Source organism: Octopus bimaculoides, chromosome 2, assembly GCF_001194135.2.
Source record: "Octopus bimaculoides isolate UCB-OBI-ISO-001 chromosome 2, ASM119413v2, whole genome shotgun sequence".
Lineage (NCBI taxonomy): Eukaryota > Metazoa > Mollusca > Cephalopoda > Octopoda > Octopodidae > Octopus > Octopus bimaculoides.
Window position 1 is genome coordinate 122,785,140 of NC_068982.1, and position 21,300 is coordinate 122,806,439.

The window sequence follows — 21,300 nt, forward strand, 5'->3', positions numbered from 1 at the left end:
CTCTCTCTCTCTCTCTCTCTCCTTCACGTGCGTACGCACAGATTTGACTTCGCCATGTCAACAAACTTCAAAATTGGTAGAAGTTTATCGATTTTTACAGCTATACGTGGGTGCCTCTGAGAGAAAAAGTTGACGAAACTGCAGATAGGGTCATTCCGAATCTCCTCCTAAAATTGGAGCGACATGCGTGCTAATTTGTGGACGTGCATAAAGTACAATCATGTACACACACACACATCCTGCCTTATATATATACGGATAAACTTATCTAAAATGCAAAAACAGAAAGTAATCATGTAATGTGAAATATTTTACCCACTTCAAATATTTAATAAGCTGTTGATATATATTTTCAGATGTTTGGCAGTACTGCACCAATTCTAGATATGGACAGCTGTGTAACAAGAGTGTTTGACTGTAATAAGGTAAAAAATTCTTTTTTTATATTCTGTATGCTATTTCTTCAAAAAAAAACATCTCATCAACTATACAAAATGTCTAGGTTAACATGAAAAAAAGTTTTTTTACTCACTAATTTTGTTACTTGAAACAATAAACTACCAAATGACAGTGAAATAAGTTGAAATAATCTCTCTCTCTTTTTATTTTTTAAATTCCAGATACAACCTGAGTGCTTATTCAGAATTATCCTTGATATTGGTCATTCTGTTAATGATAATTTGGACATCCTTGATTTAGTGACTGGAGAGAAACCACTAAAGGCACTAGTAAGTTTTGACAAATTATAATCGAATTTCAATTTTCATTTCGTTTTTTTTTTTTTTTTAGATTTTGAATAACATACATTACTAGAGCAAGTTCTAGAAAAACTAAATCTGTAATCTATTTTTACCTTACAGTAAGAGAAAGTTCTCTTACATTAACAACACTAATGGTGACATAACTGAGTTATGCAACTATAATGTTACATAACGATAATGTCACCCAATTTCAATATGAAATTCCATACTTACTTAAGAAATCTCTTTTAAATATGATTATTGTGATATTCTTCACAAAATTTGGAAACTTAGCTGTAACTTTGTTTTGTAGTAAGAATTTTTTTTTAATTAGAACTGCAATTAGTCGATATTTCAATTACATTTGAGCTAGTGTAAGTCATAACACCTGTAAGGTTAATGCCGTTCTTTATTGACTATCTGATAAAAAGTTCAAATCTCACTACTGAACCTTTTATTTTGGGCACCTGGGCAATATGCAGAAATATGTATACATCTATTCCTCAATACTACTCCTTCCCTTAGTTGAGGGCACTTATCTTGTAAATTATTTGGTATCCACACTGCTGCTGGTGCCTTTTAAAAAGCACCCAGTCAAGTGGTTGGCACTAAGAAGAGTATCCAGCTGTAAAACTCATGCCAAAGCAGACGATAGAGATTAGTACAGTCTTCTGATTTGCCAGCTCCTGTTGAACCAGCCAACCCATGCCAGCATGGAAAACAGATGGTAAAGGATGATGATGATGTGTGCTTTAGTCTACCTGAATAATTTCAGGTTCTTACCCTATTTCATAATTATATTGGTTATTATCATCATCATCATCATCATCGTTTAACGTCCGCTTTCCATGCTAGCATGGGTTGGACGATTTGACTGAGGACTGGTGAAACCAGATGGCTACACCAGGCTCCAATCTGATTTGGCAGAGTTTCTACAGCTGGATGCCCTTCCCAAAGCCAACCACTCCGAGAGTGTAGTGGGTGCTTTTACGTGCCACCAGCACGAAGGCCAGTCAGGCGGTACTGGCAACGGCCATGCTCAAAATGGTGTATTTTATGTGCCACTTGCACAGGAGCCAGTCCAGCAGCACTGGCAACGATCTCACTCGAATGTCTTTACATGTGCCACTGGCACAAGTGCCAGGAAGGCGACGCTAGGCACAGGTGCCATCACGATTTCGCTTTCACTTGCCCCAACAGGTCTTCGCAAGCCGAGTTTAATGTCCAATTAAGGAGACGACGTTGGTTATAAAAGTGGTAAAAAAAATTTGTCCTTTCTAATTTTGGCACAAAGCCAGCAGTTTTGTGGGAAAGGGGAAGCTGACTGCATCAACCCCAGTACTCAAGTGGTACTTATTTTATCAACCCTGAAAAGATGAAAGGCAAAGTCAACCTTTGCAGCATTTGAACTCAGAATATAAAGAGCCAGAAGAAATGCCACTGAGCATTTTGTCCTGTATGCTAAGGAAAAAAAAATTATTTCTTTAAATGTCCAGATTTACAAAAAACTATCTTAGTCATATAAGCCAATACAAAAAAGAAAGTGAGAGTATATTTAACAAACTAAAAGAAGACCATCCCCAAATATATAACAATATTTAACTAATATAAACTATTAAACCAAAACTAAAATGGAAAAATTAATGAAATACAATGATGACATTGTGATTTTGATGATGTTTGTTTTTTGCTTAAATGTTTCTTTAAATTTATCCTCAAATATTATTTGTTCTGTAGGACTTTTGCTATGAAAATGATTCTGGAAACTTTGATATGGTTGATATTGTAAATATGTGTGTGACTGTCATTGCATATTCTCCTGATTCCTTCCGGAGCTACCAAATGTTGGTAAGTTGAAATCTATAATTTACATAAGAAAAACAATTCCTAGAACTTAGTCTTAACTCTGATCATTAATTAAGTATCTAATACTAGTATTTCCAAGACAGGGTTCCTCAGAACTATAGGATTCTACAAGAGGTTACCAGAAATTTCATGAGGAATAATGATATATAAGTTAATAATATGCAAATGTATTTTTAGTCATTTTTATGTTTAATTCTATTTTTTTTCTTATTTCATTTTATTTTATTATTCACACCCAGTATATTCAAAATATTGGCATCTCTGGGTTGTAAGGAGTCCTTAATTGGGAATTGTAAGAAAATTTATTTAACCCTTTTGATATCAACCCACCTGAAATCATCCCTGCTTCTATAAAGTTAATTCCTTATTTTCAAGTGATCTAAATTAAAATTTTACATCAAAATTTCATCTTAATTTATGTCCCACATGCCAATTTAACAATGACAAAGAGATAGTTTACTAAATTCTTCATTATTTTCAAAATTAGCTGAAACAAAGCCAGCGTATTTCATCAGAAATATGGAACGAAAAATGTCGAAATTTCTTAAACCTTGTTTGTGACATTTAATGGACTTAGCCCTGCAAAACTTTCAACAATAGTTTCATGACTTGTTTAATCATCGTCATCAGTGGTAGTAGCAGCATTCTAAGGATTACTTTTCCATGCCTGCACAGACCAGATGAAACTTCATTGAAGCTGAATTTTCTACAGTGAGGTGTACTTTAGATGTCAGCCTTCCTTTGTTTCTAAGCAAGGGAATAATTTCTTCAATCTATCAAACAACAAACAGCCTAGACAAGCTTTTATGATGGATTGCAAATAAATGTTATTATTTATACAAATAGTAATAGATTGGTTTATAGTAAATGCATGCTTCAAATCCTGTCAAGAATCTCAGACATACTTCTATGGTGGACTACAAACAAACAACACCGTTTATATGAACAGTGAGGCTTTGCCTCTAGTCAGCATGCACATACCAAGACAAGGAGCTTATTCACTCAATCATGCATGCACACACATGCATAAACACACGCAAACACAACAGGCTTCTTCCAATTCCACCTACCAAATTTCTCTCACAAAGTATTGTGAAAGAGGAAACCAGCCAACAACATCCCTAAACACATGGGTCCGTAGCAATCTTATTAAACACACAGCTACACAGGCATCTCTTATGAAATTTAACTCTGTAAAAGAGAAAGATTAATAAAGATAGTTAATAATATTTTCATGTTGTTGTTTCCTGAGGCATGAATGTATTTTAAATATTCCACAAGATTGGGAAATATTGATCTAAAATATTACACAACCTAAACTAGTTTTATGAAAAATATTTACAAGAAAATCATTTTTTTTTGTTTTTTCTTATAAAATTATTAATAAATTTAATAGCTGTTTATGATCAAATTCAAATTGAACATGAGTATTTGCGTGTTCGTGCATGCATGAGTGTGTGTATTGATGTACATGAGAGATGAGGAAAAGAGAAATAACCAGAACATTCATTCAATATATCCATCCATACTTAGACACTCTTGCACCCCCTCCACACACACACACAAGTTTATATTCTCATATTTAAATGCATGTATAATGATTTCTCTCAGATTGTCCTGGAAGTAGTTGTGCCAAGATTTTTGAAACATCTAAAGGAAGGAACTACGCAGAAAGAAAGCCTGAGTGCAGCTCAAGCAGAGATCCAAGCTATTACCAATATAGCTATCTCAATAAGAGCCTTGATTAATTCATGTGAAATATTCACAAGGTATAATAACCTCTCTTTTCAACTCAATATAATTTTTGTTCTATTCTATTCCTTTCATTATTAGATTTTGCTTCTTATTTTCCTTTCTAATTTTTGTTCATTTTTAAACTTAAATTGCAGTTTTAAAATTTTCAGTTTCAAAAGTTAACCAGTTTCATAGCAGTGTGATTTTATTACACCCAGCTGTGAAATATTTATTCCGATAATCCATACAAATAATAAATGTTTGATTCAAAAATAGATGAAAACGTTTGTGTTTTGTACAAATCTGTTATATGTAACAGAAGCAGTATTAGATTAAAGTAGTCATCTGTGCATCATACTTAATATAGATACATTGTAAAAGGCAGGTTTATTCCAGCATTTATCCTGAGATAATATTATGCTAAGCTTAAAAACACAAAATATATCAATATTGACAAATTTTATCTTGGCAATGGTTGGCCGTGAGTACACACTATTGACAATGCCCAATGAGGCAGAAATACATCTAGCATTCTTATCTACAGCTAGGATGATTTTGATCTACTACCAATATATGTTGTGTTTTAAAACACAGCACTTCTATAAGAGATATTACCTCAGGACAAATATCTCAGTAAATTGGCCTTTTGTGATATATTTACACTATGATATACTGATGACTATGTTAACGTTTTTTATTTTGTGTGTTGAGTATTTTTCAACATTTCTTATATGACACTATTGTCTTTTAGGGGACTCATTCTGACAATAAAAACATACACTGGTTTTAGTTAATTTTATTATTAGTTAACTAAGGCAGCAAACTAGCAGAATCGTTAGAGCATCAGACAAAATACCATACAATTTTTCTTATGATTCTTTATGTTCTGGTTTCATATCCTGCTGAGATCAACTGTCTTTCATCCCTTTGGAGTCAATCAAGTACTGGGGTCAGTAGTATTGACTAACCTTCCCCTTATAATTGTTGGTGTTGTATCTCAATCAGAAACTATATTTAATTGATTTGTCACTCTTTTACTATCCAGCTATGGGATTTTCAGTGATTTTCTTCTTTTTTTTTTTCCCTTTTTTTCATTCTCTAATTTCTCTGACAGAAATATGAGTATTCCACAGCGTCACATGGAGGTTGTAAATGCAAGCATGAAACCTATGCAGAATCATACCAACTTCTCCACACAAACATCTGGATATTATTATGATGATAAAGAAGAATCTCATACCAGGTCTGCAAAATGAATTCTCCAGTAAATTGATTTAGAACAGGAAATCATTTATAACCATGCTTAAATGTTGGTTTCTTGGTTCACTACATCCTAATATTCTAGAGGAATGAGAGAAATGGGAAATTGTGATGTTTATGCCTTTTAGAAGAAGCATAAGTAAAATAAATTAATCTAGCATGGGATGAATTGTTAGAACACCAGAAAGAATACTTTGAGTATTTGTTCCTATTTTCTGTGCTCTGAGTTCAAATCCTGCCAAGGCCAAGGCTTTTCATCTTTACAGGGTCAATAAAAATGTACCAATCTTGGACGTTGGATTGGTGGAACTGTAAGAATGTTAAACTTGATGTCTTGCAGTATCTGTCTTAGTATTTTGCCTTCTATGTACAGCCCCATCAAATCCAATGTCCTGAATTAGTATATTTTTATCAACCCTACAAAGATGAAAAGCAAAGTGACCTTGGTCAGATTTGAACAGAGACTATGGAGAAAGGAAGAAATACTGCGAGGCATCAGATAGGTGCTTTAGCATTTCATTCAATACTAGTTCAGTCTATTTTACTTATTCTATTTAATACATTTGTAAAAGACAAAAGTATCACAATTTCCCATTTCCCTCATTCCTCTAGAATCTTAGTATATAGTGTTCTACTTGGGTGGTAGATCTAAACCCTCACCCAGTTTAACATCATTTCCTGACATCTTGAGCACCTTTAGTGGAGTCCACTTTATTGCAAGCATTCAAACTAGATCTCCAGTTTGAGGATACCTTTTTCTCTCTGTCTTCCATCAATCTCAAAGGCCTTGTAAAGGCCACTGCCTACTCTCCTAACATAAAGATGAATAAATTGAACATAAATTGGATTGCAGTCTAAACCGGCCAAAAGCTTACAGCTCCTAAGGATTTTGTACATTTTTTTATATATTGATTTCATATAATTTTACTGTCTGTAGTAGGTGCTTAGTGGATAGCAAATTGGGTCAGTAATTTCATTTTGATTGCTAATTGGAATTGCTTGGAAAAGGCATGAATATGAGTATCCTACATTCTTAGTTCTACTATAAACTGAAGGCTGTATGCCTGTTTAAACCATGTACATTGATTATCTTTTCTTTTCTTTTTTTTTTTTTGTTTGAAATTTAATCAAGAAAGAGATACAGTTATATCTGTTTATAAGCTATAGATCACTGGTTCAAACTGGAAATGTGAAGTCTGATTTGAGTTATGTTATTTTTCAATCTGTTTGATGGGAGATTTGAAATTTAAAGTTAAAATGGACATATTTTTTCATTAGCTGAAATCAGTGATTTAGTGGTTGATAAGTCAATGAACAATTAAAGACATTTATAGATCCACGTTGAAAAAAAAATTCTGCTTTTTCATTAAATTTTGATTTAAGTTCAAATTTCAATTTTGATTTTTTTCTTTTCAATATTTTTATTTATCTATTTATTTTTACTTCAATTTCAATTTTATTAATTTGAAATTTCAAAACAAAATTACTAGAAAAAGAACACAAATAAAAACTAGTATCAAACTTTATCAATTTAACTGCTTCCATATATCATCATCATCATGTTGGGTATCATGGAACACATTATTACTTGCCATAATCTATATTTATTGTAAAATATTCCCATTCTGTTGAGCAATGATGAATCTTACAAATAACATCCAGTTATAAAAGTAACTTTAAGATATGAAAATACTTTAAATTATACTTACATTATGTAAAAGATCAAAATAATTATTCTGTTCTTAAATTAGTATTGTGGTGTAGAAAAATCTTAATAATATTTAATGATGTGACATGCACCACAAAACAACAGGTGAGCTTCCAGTGAGTCACGTCTGCAAACCTGTTGCTGGTTTTTCACCAGAGCAATTCCCTTCACTTAATCTGCTAACTCTGGTAAGAAAGACATGAAACCATCACACAGTATCAGTTCCCTTCCTTGTACTTTATTATGAAATCATTAATATTACTTTTATGTTTTTATTTATATTTTATGTCTTCAGCCGTGTTGGAGATGATGGCAGAAAGAAAGGATATGTGCCTGATGATGATGTTGATGCCAAGCAGGAATTTCGTAAACCCCGAGATACCTTGCTATTCATTTCCTCTGAGTTTTTCTCCAACTGTCACTTCCGTCTACGTGAATTGCGAAAAAAGAAGGCTGACCCCTCACTCCGTCCTGCTGATAAACCACCTGAGCTATTTGACTCTAAAACACATAATGTAAGTGAAGAACTAGGCAGAAGATCTACTTAGAATTGCTTTACCTTGTAAATCTTACAAGTTGTCATCAGGAAAATTGAACTATATCTTTTGTCTTATACTTATGTTAGTCATTGGACTGTTGCCATGTTGGGGCACTGTATTAGAGGATTTAAACAAATAAATCAATCCAAGTACTTACTTTGTAAGTCTGATACTTATTCTATTGATTTCTTTTGCTGGACTGCTACATTTCAGTGATATAAACAAGCTGACACCTGTTCTGAAACAGTTGGGTGACATACACACTTTTACATATATGGCATTAGGAAGGGTATCCAACTGTAGAAACTATGCCAAAGCTGACAGTTGAGGTTGGCACAATCCTCTGGCCTGCCAGCTCCTGTCAAACCATGCGACCCATGCCAGCATGGAAATCAGATGTTAAATGACGAGGATGATGATACACACACATATATACATATACTCATATGGTGGGTTTCCACACAGTTCCCCTCTCTCATGGCATTGTTAGCCTAGGGTTATAGTAAAAGACACTTGCCCAAGGTACCATGCAGTGGGGCTGAACCTGAAACCAGGTGACTGCAAAGCAAGCTACTTAACCACACAGTCCCAAATGTATTTCTTAAAAATTTAATCTCAATAATTTTTATTTATTTATATATTTATTTTAATTCTCCAGCGCCTTGCTGAAATTGCTCATACATTATTGAAGCTAGCTCCATATGACCCCTACAGCATATCTTGCCCGGGATTACAAAGGTATGTTGAATGGTTTAGGTTTTTGTAATATTTTCTATCTGGAACCAACTTAGCATATATTTGACTTTATAACTGATATATATTATATGTATTTATTTAACTATTACACTGTGTAACACGATTTTGTCCTTGGGTAGCATCTGTTATTTCCTATTTGCTTACCCCTAGAAAGTATGAAAAATGGCTAATATTTCCTTCAAACTTTGCTTTTGTTATATTTATTCAAACCCTAAAGCACCCCTCTCAGCACATGACTACGATGCTCCCCCACTACTTCTGCAAATGATCAGAGATGCACATATTGTCAAGCAAATCTGTGGTATTGTTATAACATGTCTGCTTCAGCAACTCAGCCCTGAATCTGTCTGAAATGTAATGGAAAATAGGTCAGTTTCAAAACATTTATGTCTAGATAGAAAGCAAATAGGAAATAATACTTACTGACCAAAACCCCCCCAAAATCACAATTTTGTTACACAGTGTTATATATAAACTTTCATTACGCTTAGTCAAACTAGTCATTATAAAAATAAATACCAATTCTAGTAGAGAGATGAATTGGTTAAGTACAGAGTTATGTTACAGAATGGTGGCACAACAATCCACTGGTTTCCTTTCAGTTTTCTTTTCTAATCATATTTGCTTGTTCTACTGCAGGAATAAGTAAAAAAAAAACAGAAAGTTTGGTGTCTTATCCATAATACAATGAAATGCTTGTCACTAGATGTGGATACACAAAATATCCTTTTCCTTTATTGTTATCTCTTTATTCTGAGGATGTCACAATATCATGAAATCATGGTATTGACCAGACTACTGGATGTTGTCATACATTGTTGATCACAATGTGCTTCAGATCGTTTTAGCTTTTGAATGACTCCACCCCACTGGCTAGGCAAGCAGGCCAACATTCCCCTTGATCAGAAGTCTATTCCATCACAGGGTTACCCTTTTACAGCTAAGTGAACTTGAACAACATGAAATGAAGTGTTTTAATCAAGAACACAATATGTTATCTGACCCAGGAATCGAACCCATGATCTAGCAATCCTGAGTGCAATGCCCTAACCAATAGGCCATGCACCTTCACATTCTAAAGATATGGGTAACTAATAATGGTGAGGAAGCTAAAGTTATTACAAATGAAAATATTTTGTAACCATTGCATAGTTGTAACTCCCAATAAAGAATTGATGCTAAAATACTGTTGCAAATCCTCTCCCCTGTTCAAGCTACTGACGACAGGTAAACCCACAGGTTGGTATAATGGCTCTGTTTAGGAGTTGAAATGAAGTTAAAACTCAGCTCAGCATTTGCTTAACACCACATGAAGTAAAAATAATTAAAATAATTTATTGTTTTTTTTTCTTTCTATCTATATTTTTTGTTATCATTAGATTGTGATCCATCAATGAAACAACACTGGCTGACACTTGGTTGCCTTTAACTGATTTCTTTCTGTTATAACCGCTCAGTTTAGAGACAGATTCAACTCTGAGGATGAGTTTCCTCAGTCTATGTGAAATAAACCATTTTTGTTAGACATAACAATAAATTACTAACAAAAAAATACATTCTTTTCTTTAAACAGATCTCAAAGCACACACACAGGTATAAAAAACAGCATGTAAGTATTGGGTTGAAAAACTTTTCTGAATAGCAAAAAAAAATCAAAGGCTTCAACTTTTTTATATCCAAACAGGTTTTACAACTCAATATTTACATGCTATTATTTGTAGCTTTATGTGCATCAAGATCTACTGTTCCAAAAAAGAATTATTTCATGTTTTCTCAAAAGTTTGTAAATTCTTTTGACATTGAAAAGATATACAAGTACTTGTTTTCCTCTGCAAATGTGACAAATGATTGTTGACTTGTATTTTTTATTCATTAGTTACATGGTCCATGTCCTGCCAATAACTGACTGGTCCCAAGAACAAATTCGGCCTGCTTTAATTCTCATACTCCGCAGACTGGACAGACTTTTCAGTAAAGTTTCAAAAAAGTTGTTGGTTAGGGTAAGTATTTTCTCATACTTTTCTCTATCAGCTTTCTGATTCTCAATGCTTCCAAGGTTTATTGTGCTTATCTTTTCTTATTAACCTAACACTATTTTGGTTAAGTTGTTTTTTGTTGTTTTCTTATCGCTCTCAATATATCAGAAGATGTCACATTTGCATTGGAATTTAACCTCATGTTCAAGGTGCTAAGTGAATGAGAGGCATTTCTTCTGATTATATGACCATTTCATTACAGATTTTGATCCTAAGAGAATTTGAATCCAGCTCTATAAGTTTCAGTAAACATTAAGCATTTAATTACATAGAATTTTTTTTAACAAATTGTAGTTTTTCACATGTTTTTACATTTTAACCACATCGTACGTCATATATAGTACACGGGTAACTGATCCAACCTGCATCATGTATCACTATTGGTACACAGTATAAATTTAAAGAAATTTTAAAAACTGATATTCTAATGAACTTATTTATCATTATACATGATTTATGTTTTAGAAATGAAGGATAATAAATAAATTTTGCAAATTTATAATATATATTCTTGTTTCATTATCAAAACTTATCAATAATAATAAAGTAAAATAAGTAATAAGAAAAAGCAACTGAACAAATGCTAGTGAGGCTTAATGGCTAAACTCAGAGATGCGTTTAAAGTGTTAAAAGTTTAATAGTTTTCTTACAGTTAACATTCAGACATTATCTAGAAAACATTGCATAAATATAAAAAAAAGAGGAACATACTGATCAGAAATTTAGCTTGGATATTCTGGGAAATATCTCAAATTATTGTAAGAACATCCATAATGGCCTTATACTATAGTGTAACTGAATACCATTCACAGCATGGACATATAATGACTATATGAATACTGACAACCAGTAAAATGAAATGATGTCAATTGCATTTAGTGTCATTTAATTATATCTTTGATGTTGTGGCAATAATAAGTGCAACTGTTCCACTTCTTGTCCACTGAGAGAAGACCATTCACAAACAGCACCATCATATGAGAAACACAAATACTGTCAGGCCTTTTAAACAAATAACTGATAGAGCATCCTTTATCTCATGGCTATAATCAAGAACACCTTTCTATATATTAGTAAAAGTGAACTTCAGTGCTAATGAAGCCTTGTGTGGTGAGTGTAGAGAGCATCCGCCCAGCTACAAGTTCAGAACCAGTAAAACCTGGTTGGGGACCCTACTCAACCACTGCCCGGTTTCTATCATCCAAACAGAAAGTATATAGAAATCAGCTGAGGTTAGTTTATGGCAGGCCAAAGTTAATCTACATCAACAGAGATATTATGATTCTCTATATATATCAAGGATGTCGAATATACCCACAATACACTAACCACCTTGTGTTGTACTCAGGTGCGTAGCTAGAGTTGGGTAAGCAGGGCACATGCCCTGGGCACCACTTTGAGAGGAGTGCAATTTTGACCAAGATCATTTTCTAATTAAGCTATTAAACAAACGTTAAACCTTTTCAGGCATGGTTTGTTTTGCTTATCACCATCCATGCCACTAAACTCCTTTTCTATGCAAGTTTCCACTTTTCAATTGGGTGTGGGGGAACAATTTTGATGCTTGCTCTGGGTGCTATTTACTGTAGCTACAACCTTGGTTGTACTGTCTGATTATTTTGATCCTGATGGGAACAATCTATAAAACTAATGGCGAATACATCAACTGGGTTTCACATGTAAATTTGGAGATGTGAAAGTCATCATTGAAGCAACTAATCTGGAGTAACCTATTCAACTAAAAGTTTATGTTGATATTAAGTACTCCCAGTTAGTTCTGTTTGTGTATTCTTGTGACATGAGGTTAACCAATTAAAGTACTATTGAAATGGCATTCTATAAATAACCACCTCACCTTTGTTCTTAGACATCGTGTTCTAAATTTTTGGACTTAATGTTGGTTACAATTTTGAGCAGAGAATCAGCCAGTATGATATCTACATGGTTACTCAACCTGATAGATATAGTAGTCAAATCTGCTTCAAATCGTACCAAAACTTCATCATCATCATTGTTTAATGTCTGTTGGATGGTTCAATTGGACTGGCCAGACTCCAAACTGTCTGTTGTGGCATGGTTTGTACAGTTGAATGCCCTTCCTAATACCAATCACTTTGTCCTGAGTGCTTTTTACGTGGCACTGGCACTTGTAAAGGATAAGCCTGTATGTATGGATCCTAAAAAAAGAAATGATAATATAGTAATAGATAGACTAGAGGAAATGTTTAACCAATAGTTGGAATGCCTTTGATCAAAGATCTACTCAATCAAACTTGATCTGGGGTTAAACAAAATTTAATGAGTATGTAAATCTGATGAGTTAAAACAGAAAATAGAAAAGGGTTAGGAAGAAATGTTATAAAAAGTCTTTGGAATATTTCATAACATAAATAACAACACTCAAAATGTTTAAATGATAGTTGATTGTAAAACTTGTCCTTTATTAATAATATGAGTGAAATAAACATTGGAGATGCTTCACTCCATGCAGAAACTGCAGGAGATACTCAGATATTGCAAGCTCTTCTGATGCAGTACATTGTTGGAAACTTTTCTCTAACATCAGCAGGAACCTCAGAGTCACAAGCATTTTGTTCCTTAGCCTGTACACTTCACCTGAATGGAACAGTGAAGGGTGAATTAGTCTTCACCTGCCGAAGGGTTCCAACTGTGGTCTTGTCAACCATAGTCATCTCGAGCTAGTTTCAGCTGCCATGCTTATCTCCTTGGTGGCTTTCATCAGTTGTCTGTATTTCAAACAGCCACTGCAGGAAATTTATATATATTATTTTACTTTTATTTCTATCCTCTTATTTTTAGATACTTTAATTAATGTTAGAGATATTCTTAATGAGTTTTTGATAAGAGTGTATTTTTTTTTCAGTCTTTGTGAATTCTAATTAAACATTTAAACAGTGTTCAATATGAATTTTTTACTCCTTATATAAACAGAATTAACACTGGATCATCATATGGCACTATTGACCTTCTAGTTTCATACAGAATTTTAATGATAAGGGGTGTAAACATTTAAACATTTAAAACAATCATATTGTTAAACTGCTTCACAAAAATAAAGCTTTCTCTTCAGGACCAGAAAATATTTCTGCTCTGAACACTTGTTGTTCCTCAACAAGACATCAGTATGATCCATTTTAGAATACTACTCATATTTCTGGAATGAAGCAGCTCCTGTAACTACAAACAAACATTTTAATGTTGCATCCAGCAGTAAAAGCCATCTCATTGATTAACAAACATTCATTCACCATTTTTATTTAGGTTCTTCGCACCAGCAACTAATATTATTTCAAATGGGCTTGCATCTTATTTCAGAAAAATCAAAGCTGAAAGTTGCTTATTATTATTATTATCATCATCATCATCATCATCATCATTATTATTATTATTATTATTATTATTATTATTATTATTATTATTATTATTATTATTACTATTATTATTATTATACACCATACAATTTATATTTCTACTTTGTTTTTGCAATATGAATGAATGGGGTTTTTTTTTGTCTTTCATATACACATTTCATTTGTTTTGCTCGCTTTTTACATAAATATACATCATGAAAGAAATAATCTTTTTTTAAAACATTTATTTTAAGTTAGCTTCAATGTTTTATAATAATTATTTCAGATTTACAGCACTATAATCTCTAGGGTTTTTTTTATTTAAATATTTTTTTCAATTTTATTTTTGAAAAATAAATTATTTTCTATGCTGTATTTGAAGCTTTATATTCTTGATTAGCATTACACCATTTTTATTGCACTGTGCTTCAGCAAGGATGTCATGAGGTAAGGGTCATTCTTGTTCCATATATATATATATATATACATATATATCTAACATTTAGCTCTGCTCTTCACAGTCACGGCACATTTGCCTTTAGGTCGGTATTAACTGCATCTGCTCAAACTGCCACTACTGCTGCTGTTGCTGCTGCTGCTGCTGCTCTCAATGTTTGCTGCCAAGTTTCAAGTTTTTGTAAACCATCATCATCATCATAATCATCATCTCCACCATTGTCATCACTGCCACTGTCATTGTTACTCATTTTAATTCACTCCATCTCATACATTGTCCAAAGTGGTTGTTATTGTTGTTGTTGTTATTATTATTATTATTATTATTATTATTATTATTATTATTATAATGCTTATTCAGAAATAGATCTGAAGCTGCTGTTTGTTTTGTTTTGTTGAATTGATTTTTGACTTTTGCTACAGCTTGCTGTTAATAGAGCAATATAGAATTCCTCTGCTCCTGGAAGCTTCTATTATTTCCAATAAACAATGTGTCTTCTATTGCCATTTTTGCTGTTCAACTTTGAAAACAACTATAAATATCTATTCTTGTAAACCATAAAATATTTATTTATATGACGAAATGTGTAATATGTATTCAACTCTCTAAATTTTAATATTTGGTCCATTAATAAATCATTTGAACTCCAATTATTTTTATGATGAGATATCAATTATAAAGAAATTTCTAAAGTTACATTTTATGATTCAAAAGACAAATTCAGAAGTAATTTTTCCTAAGTTTCTATAAACTCTTTAACATTTGAATAGGTCATATTCAACCCAAATATTCAGCTGGTTTTATATTCAGACTGGTCAGATGGTGCTTTTCACACCTATCCTACAATGTCATTCTAAAAATAAACAATCATTTCATCAAAATTTCAAAGCTGCAAAATAATGCATGATTAATTCAAAACTAACTCAATTATTCAATTGTGCTCTTGCTCAATGGAGCTGATGTCATTCCAGGTTAGTGATCCCAGAGGTGTCATCATGTGTAGAGCCAACCAAACCTGCCAGTGACCCCTATTGCTGGCAGACCCATGCCAGCCCTTCTACATCCTCCAAGATGACATCAGGCCTCTAAAGATCTTCCTTACTCACGTCCAGCTATCTAGTTCAGGGCATGCCACAGGGCCTCTTCCGGCCTGCAGTTTCTGTGTCAAACAAGTGTAAGGCCTTGATAGGATGATCTGGCAGGAAGTGGAAGACTTGTCTGTTTCAGTGAATGTAGTGGATGGCTATGAGGTGGGAGGCTGTGAGCTGATGTGCACATGCACATAGCTCTTCGTTGGAAATGTGATGGCACCATCTAATGTTCTCAATGGTTCTCAGAGCTCTGCTATCAAAACCATCAATCTCCTTTGCCAGGGTCTGCATGAGGTGCTACGTTTCTGCTCCATAGAGAACAGAGAGGACCAATGATTTCTAAATGCAAACAAAGTGAATAAATGAGCATTATATTTGACAGAGTAATCCGAATGCGAAAGAGTATCTTCTTTTTCTGATTGAAATTCTAAAAAAAAATAAAACAATTAATATAAATTTGTCCAGCCAGAATCTATTCATTGAATTATCCAGCAAGAGTACTATCTAAAGCAAAAGCAGTAATATTTCTTCCACTTCCTTTAATGCCTCACCTTGTTCACCTTCTATCACTCTTTCTCTTAATCTGCCCTTTTGGTTACATTGACTTGAACAAATGAAGACAACATAGAGTAGTGTAGACTCTTTCATCTTGCTAGGTACAAGGTTACCTCACTGGTGCTGGTGCCACAATAAAATGTAGTCAGTACACTCTGCAAATGGGTTGATGATCAAGTGGAAACAATGTACAGTCAAGAGGGCTTTAGTCTTATCAAAAATGTAACATCATCTCTAGTGCTGGTGCATGTTGAAATTATATCCAATACAATCCGTAAAGTATTCAGTGTCAGAAAAGGGATCAAACCATAGATATAAAACTGAAAGTGAAATGTATAAGCAAGACACAGTCCCTCAAGAAATGACTCAGATTGACTTTCCATTGGTTACAATTAAAAATTATTTCAATTAGCTAATTAGTATTTTACCGAATGAATATACTAGATTTGTTTATTTTTAAAGAAAAACAATGGAACATTCATATTACTACAAAATTGTGTCTTTATTGTAACTCCTTTTTCTTGGTAATGCTTTTGCTATAAACAGCAAACAAGTGGGCGTTTTGAGGTTTCTTTTTTCTTTCTTTCCTGAACCATAAGATTGACTATGGGTTTATTATTTCAAATTTGTGAATTTGCTGTTTTATATTTTTCATTTATTCAACTACAGTTTCTTTCTCAACATTTTATTATCCACACTCTTCTCTGAAGTTGTCAGAAAGCAACCACTAATCTGTTACTTCACTCTACACTTAATCAGTTTATCACTCAACTTGAACTGGGATATCTATAATGATTACAATTTGACTATCAGTAATTCATTTGCAACTAATCTGTATTCCCTGACCTTGATGTTACCTTTAAAATTCACTTCTTTCATTCAACAGAATGGTTTAGATACAGAAAAATCTAAGAAAGTTCAATGCTACATATTTTAAAATATAAATCAGAGAAACTAATTAAATCTATCATTTTAAAAATGTTTTTTACTGTTGTAATAATTATTTAGGAATATTGTAAAATCCCTTAGAAGGTTAAAATTTTCAAACAACATCGCTCACTATTCCTAAGGCAGTTGTTGGGGTAGAGTCCTCAAGCACTTCCTCCATCTGGTCCTCTAAAAAGCAATTGTATAGAGGTCTCCTGCCAGTTGGCTTGACTCGAAGACTCTGTATTGTAATTCTTTCTTGTGACATTTTAATCATGTCTGTTGTGCTGGAGCTATAACTTCTCAATCCATTGAAGTAATGACTCAAGCTGGAAAGACTCTCTGATCTCTGAGTTATGCACTCTGTTGAGTAACATTACTTCAGAGATCCTTTGAAGAAACTTCATTTCTGTCACTTGTATTCATGATCATATTCTTTCAGTCCTTACCCAACATTCAGGACCAGTAATTTTGAGGGGCCAAGTCAATTGCATTGACTCCACTACTTGACTGGTACTTTATTTTATCAACCCCAAAAGGATGAAAGTTGATGCCAGTAGAATTTGAACTCAGAATGTAACCTATCAGAAGTGCCATTATGTCTGATGTGTTAACGATTCTGCTACCTCTAATGCATCTAAAATATTGTTAATATCTAATAAATTTTTGACCTGTTCATTCAGAATAAAGTGTTTTTTTTTTTTCTTCCACTTGTAATTTTAGATTAGTCAAATACTTCATATTGCTTTGATATAAATAATTTCTGAAAATAAATTCTACTTTTACTTAGTTATAAATGACAACTTTCTTGAGTTCTACTGTAACATGTGCTCAAAATTTACGTATCTGGCTATTTATCTTAAGTCAAAAGATTAAAAGAAGCTCTCTCTCTTTCTCTTTCTCTCTCTTTCTCTCTCTCTCTCTCCTTCTCTCTCTCTCTCTCTCTCTCTCTCTCTCTCTCTCTCTCTCTCTCTCTCTATCTATCTATCTATCTATCTTTATCTCCTACCATTCACTGAAGCTTGGAAATCAGATTCTGGCAGACCTACCAATTGTAGTGATTAACTTTATATACAGTTTCCATTCATGAGAGAATTTGTGCATGCCAACACAATTCAGCTTGTGATTTTGGAAATAGTTTTAATCAGTCAGTTTGATAATAGAATTGTTGTCAATTTGTTCAGTAATAAGTGAAGTTAGAAATCTGTAAATTTTATAAGGGAAAACAAACACAAAAAAGTTTTTAAAAAATCATAACATAATTATATAAGAAGTGTTTTGGTGTTTTTGTTCTTTTTTTCATTATAATTCAGATTGTTTCTCAACAGACATCTTATTATACATGTACAGTCCACTTACAAAAAATGTTTCCATTCAATGAAGCTATTCATCTCTGCTTAAAATGTATCATTGATTTCCATTTGTTCCTACCCAAATACTTCATTGATATCAATTTAATGTAATTAAACCATTTATCAATTTATTTTGCTTTACATTATTTACCCTATTTACATTGGACGGATGTGTGTCCTCATCTTGTTTGTTGTCACCACAATGTTTTGGCTGATTTACTCTCCAGCCTTCATCAGGTGTCCTGGTAGAATTTTGAACCCAACCCTGGGTTCTCATTCCTAAGGTATTTTTGCTGTTGTTATTATTATTTATTCAAGGCACTGCCTGGAATTGAACTTGTAATATTGGGGTTAGTAGCCTGCGCTCTTAACCATTACGCTATATGCCCGTGGGCAAGATTACGAGTTCAATTCTAAGCAGTGCCTTGAATAAATAATAATAGTAATAACATCAGCAAAAATACCTTAGAAATGAGAACCCAGGGTTGGGTTCAAAATTCTACCAGGACACCTGATGAAAGCTGGAGAGTAAATCAACCGAAATGTTGTGGTAACAACAAACAAGATGAGGACACATATCCATCCAATGTAAATAATGTACAGAATTCCACATCTCAAAAATATAGAACGTTATTTTGCTTTATTTTATTTTTGTTACAAAAACATTTTATCCAAGATAATCACACTTAATATTGAAAAAAAAAGCTATCACAAAAAAGCTTTACTTTTTAACCCAGCATAGTTACACCCTACTGGCTGTAGTAACTAGTAAAAGAGTATTCCTTTCATCAAATGTTTCTCTGCTTATTTTGCTCTAAATAAGATCGACCCCAAATTGCATTCCTTCATTGATATTTGCTTCAGTACTCATTTAGTGCAGTATTATTTTCTTATTCATGTATTTACTTTCAGTACCTCTCCAGAAACTAGTACTGCTTTTGTGCATGTCCATGATAGTATTAATGTATTTCAAACACTAGATGCTAGGATTTTTTTTTTTCTGTTGAGCTTTAGGAAACAATATCTATTGTATGCATTAGCAGTATAGAATTGTATGAAACCAATGATGCATCAAAAAGTGCATGGTTTATGAATTTTGCAAATGTCAGCATCATATTTTCAACTGAAAAAAAAATGTTCACAATATATAATACAAAATAAAAAAAACAATGCCTGTTCTTTTGAAGTAGTCATAGTTAAGCTTCAAGACAAAAAAATAGACTGGTAGATTTAGAAGTCCTTTGTAATTCACTTTACATGTTGTTGTTGTTATTCATGTTGTTAAGAAGCTTTGGTCAACTCAGCTTAATCACTCTAATCATGCTTTGCAATATAATTCAGAGATTATTGAAAGAGAATTGGTTTCACATTGGTAATACAGGGTAGTATGTAAAACCAGTTTCCTACTACCCCTCTTTCACTTCTATATACATTTACATGCATATTCATACACAATATTTAGCCCCTCCCTAGAAAAACCAACTCCTTATTATCACCTAAAGCAGTGCTTTTCAAACTATCTGATGTGGCACACCGGCAGTTTTTTTTTTTTTTTTTCCAGTGTGCCAGGGACCGGTAATATTTCTTAGTAATATTAATTTATACCGGAAATAATATATATAATGAATATAATAAAAGTTAACAATTTTTTTCTGTCTTATATTTATTTTGTAAACAAATAATACACTATTACATAGCATTTTATAAGCATTTTATAATGTTTCTTTCTTTTTTGGAAACTCGCTGCGTACCAGCAGCTGATGGCTTGAGGACAGGCACCGGTCTGTGGACCACCACTTTGAGTAGCACTGACCTAAAGCATTTATTTCTAAAGCTAAGAGTCAACGTTTATCTATGTGGTTACATGAATTGTTTAAAATAGCAGCCAAATTCCCTCAAATCACACCCTAACATCTTTAAAAAAAAAGAATATATTGAATGTTGCTGTATGGTAAGAAGCTTGCTTCTCAACCAAATGGTTCCGAGTTCAGTCCCACTGCATGACACTTTAGGCAAGTGTCTTCTGCTGTAGCCTTGTGAGTGGATTTAGTAGATGAAAACTTAAAGAAGCCCATCACATTGGTGTGTGTGTGTGTATCTATGTGTGTGTGTCTTTGTGTCCGAGTTTGTCCCTACCACCACATAGCAACCAATGTTGGTTTGTTTACATCCCCATAACTTAGCAGTTCAACAAAATAGACCAGTAGAATAAGTACTAGGCTTAACAAAAAATAAGTACTTCCTGGTACCATGTGTAACTGGTGTCACTAAAGTGAAACCCCCAAAACAAAAACTAAAACCAGATGAATAGTGACAGACAACTAAAAGAAAAATAAGTAATGAATAAAAGCGAAAAGCTGAGTTTGTGTGTGTATGTTTGTGTGCAAATATATAAAGAATGGTGGTCAGAATCTTGGATCAAACTGGCTTTTGGGGGTGGCTAATTGGTATGTATTTGTGTATGTGTGTCTATGTATGGGTATGCTTGTATGTATATGATTGTGTGTGTTGCTATTTTGAATTCCTTTCTACGATTGAACTTAAATTGACCTCTGGCTATTAAAGACCCAACCACACACACACACACATTTGTTTTAGGTTTTGTATCCATTTGAACTGTGGCTATACACCAGATAATGTGGTAAGTCTTATGTTCTGAAATTTAAATTTTGAATTTGTTTTAATTATAAAATTACACCCCTGCTAAAAACACATCTTCTGGCTTTGGAAAACAGAACCTTTTCTCTTTCTATATTTAGAATTTCTCTGTTTTGGTCAGGATTTTCCAATTTTCTGTATCAAACAATGGACAGAAGCATTTAAAAAAAATTAAATTCATAGAGCCGAACTAAATCAAAAATATTAATTTTAATCGTAATGATGGAGAGGAGTAAACACTTTCCCTTTC

General features: G+C 33.1%; 1 protein-coding gene across 3 annotated transcripts in view; it reads left to right on the forward strand.

The window, feature by feature from the left end:
• Window positions 1-21,300, forward strand: part of LOC106882437 (protein unc-80 homolog) — a 286,116-nt gene that overhangs the window by 208,897 nt on the left and 55,919 nt on the right. For all 3 annotated transcript variants that reach the window (XM_052965566.1, XM_052965567.1, XM_052965568.1), the window contains 9 exons: window positions 357-425; window positions 621-728; window positions 2,478-2,588; window positions 4,218-4,375; window positions 5,455-5,583; window positions 7,604-7,823; window positions 8,506-8,585; window positions 10,480-10,603; window positions 14,443-14,457. In XM_052965566.1, the coding sequence (XP_052821526.1) occupies window positions 357-425; window positions 621-728; window positions 2,478-2,588; window positions 4,218-4,375; window positions 5,455-5,583; window positions 7,604-7,823; window positions 8,506-8,585; window positions 10,480-10,603; window positions 14,443-14,457 (1,014 nt within the window). The remainder of the gene's footprint in view (window positions 1-356; window positions 426-620; window positions 729-2,477; window positions 2,589-4,217; window positions 4,376-5,454; window positions 5,584-7,603; window positions 7,824-8,505; window positions 8,586-10,479; window positions 10,604-14,442; window positions 14,458-21,300) is intronic.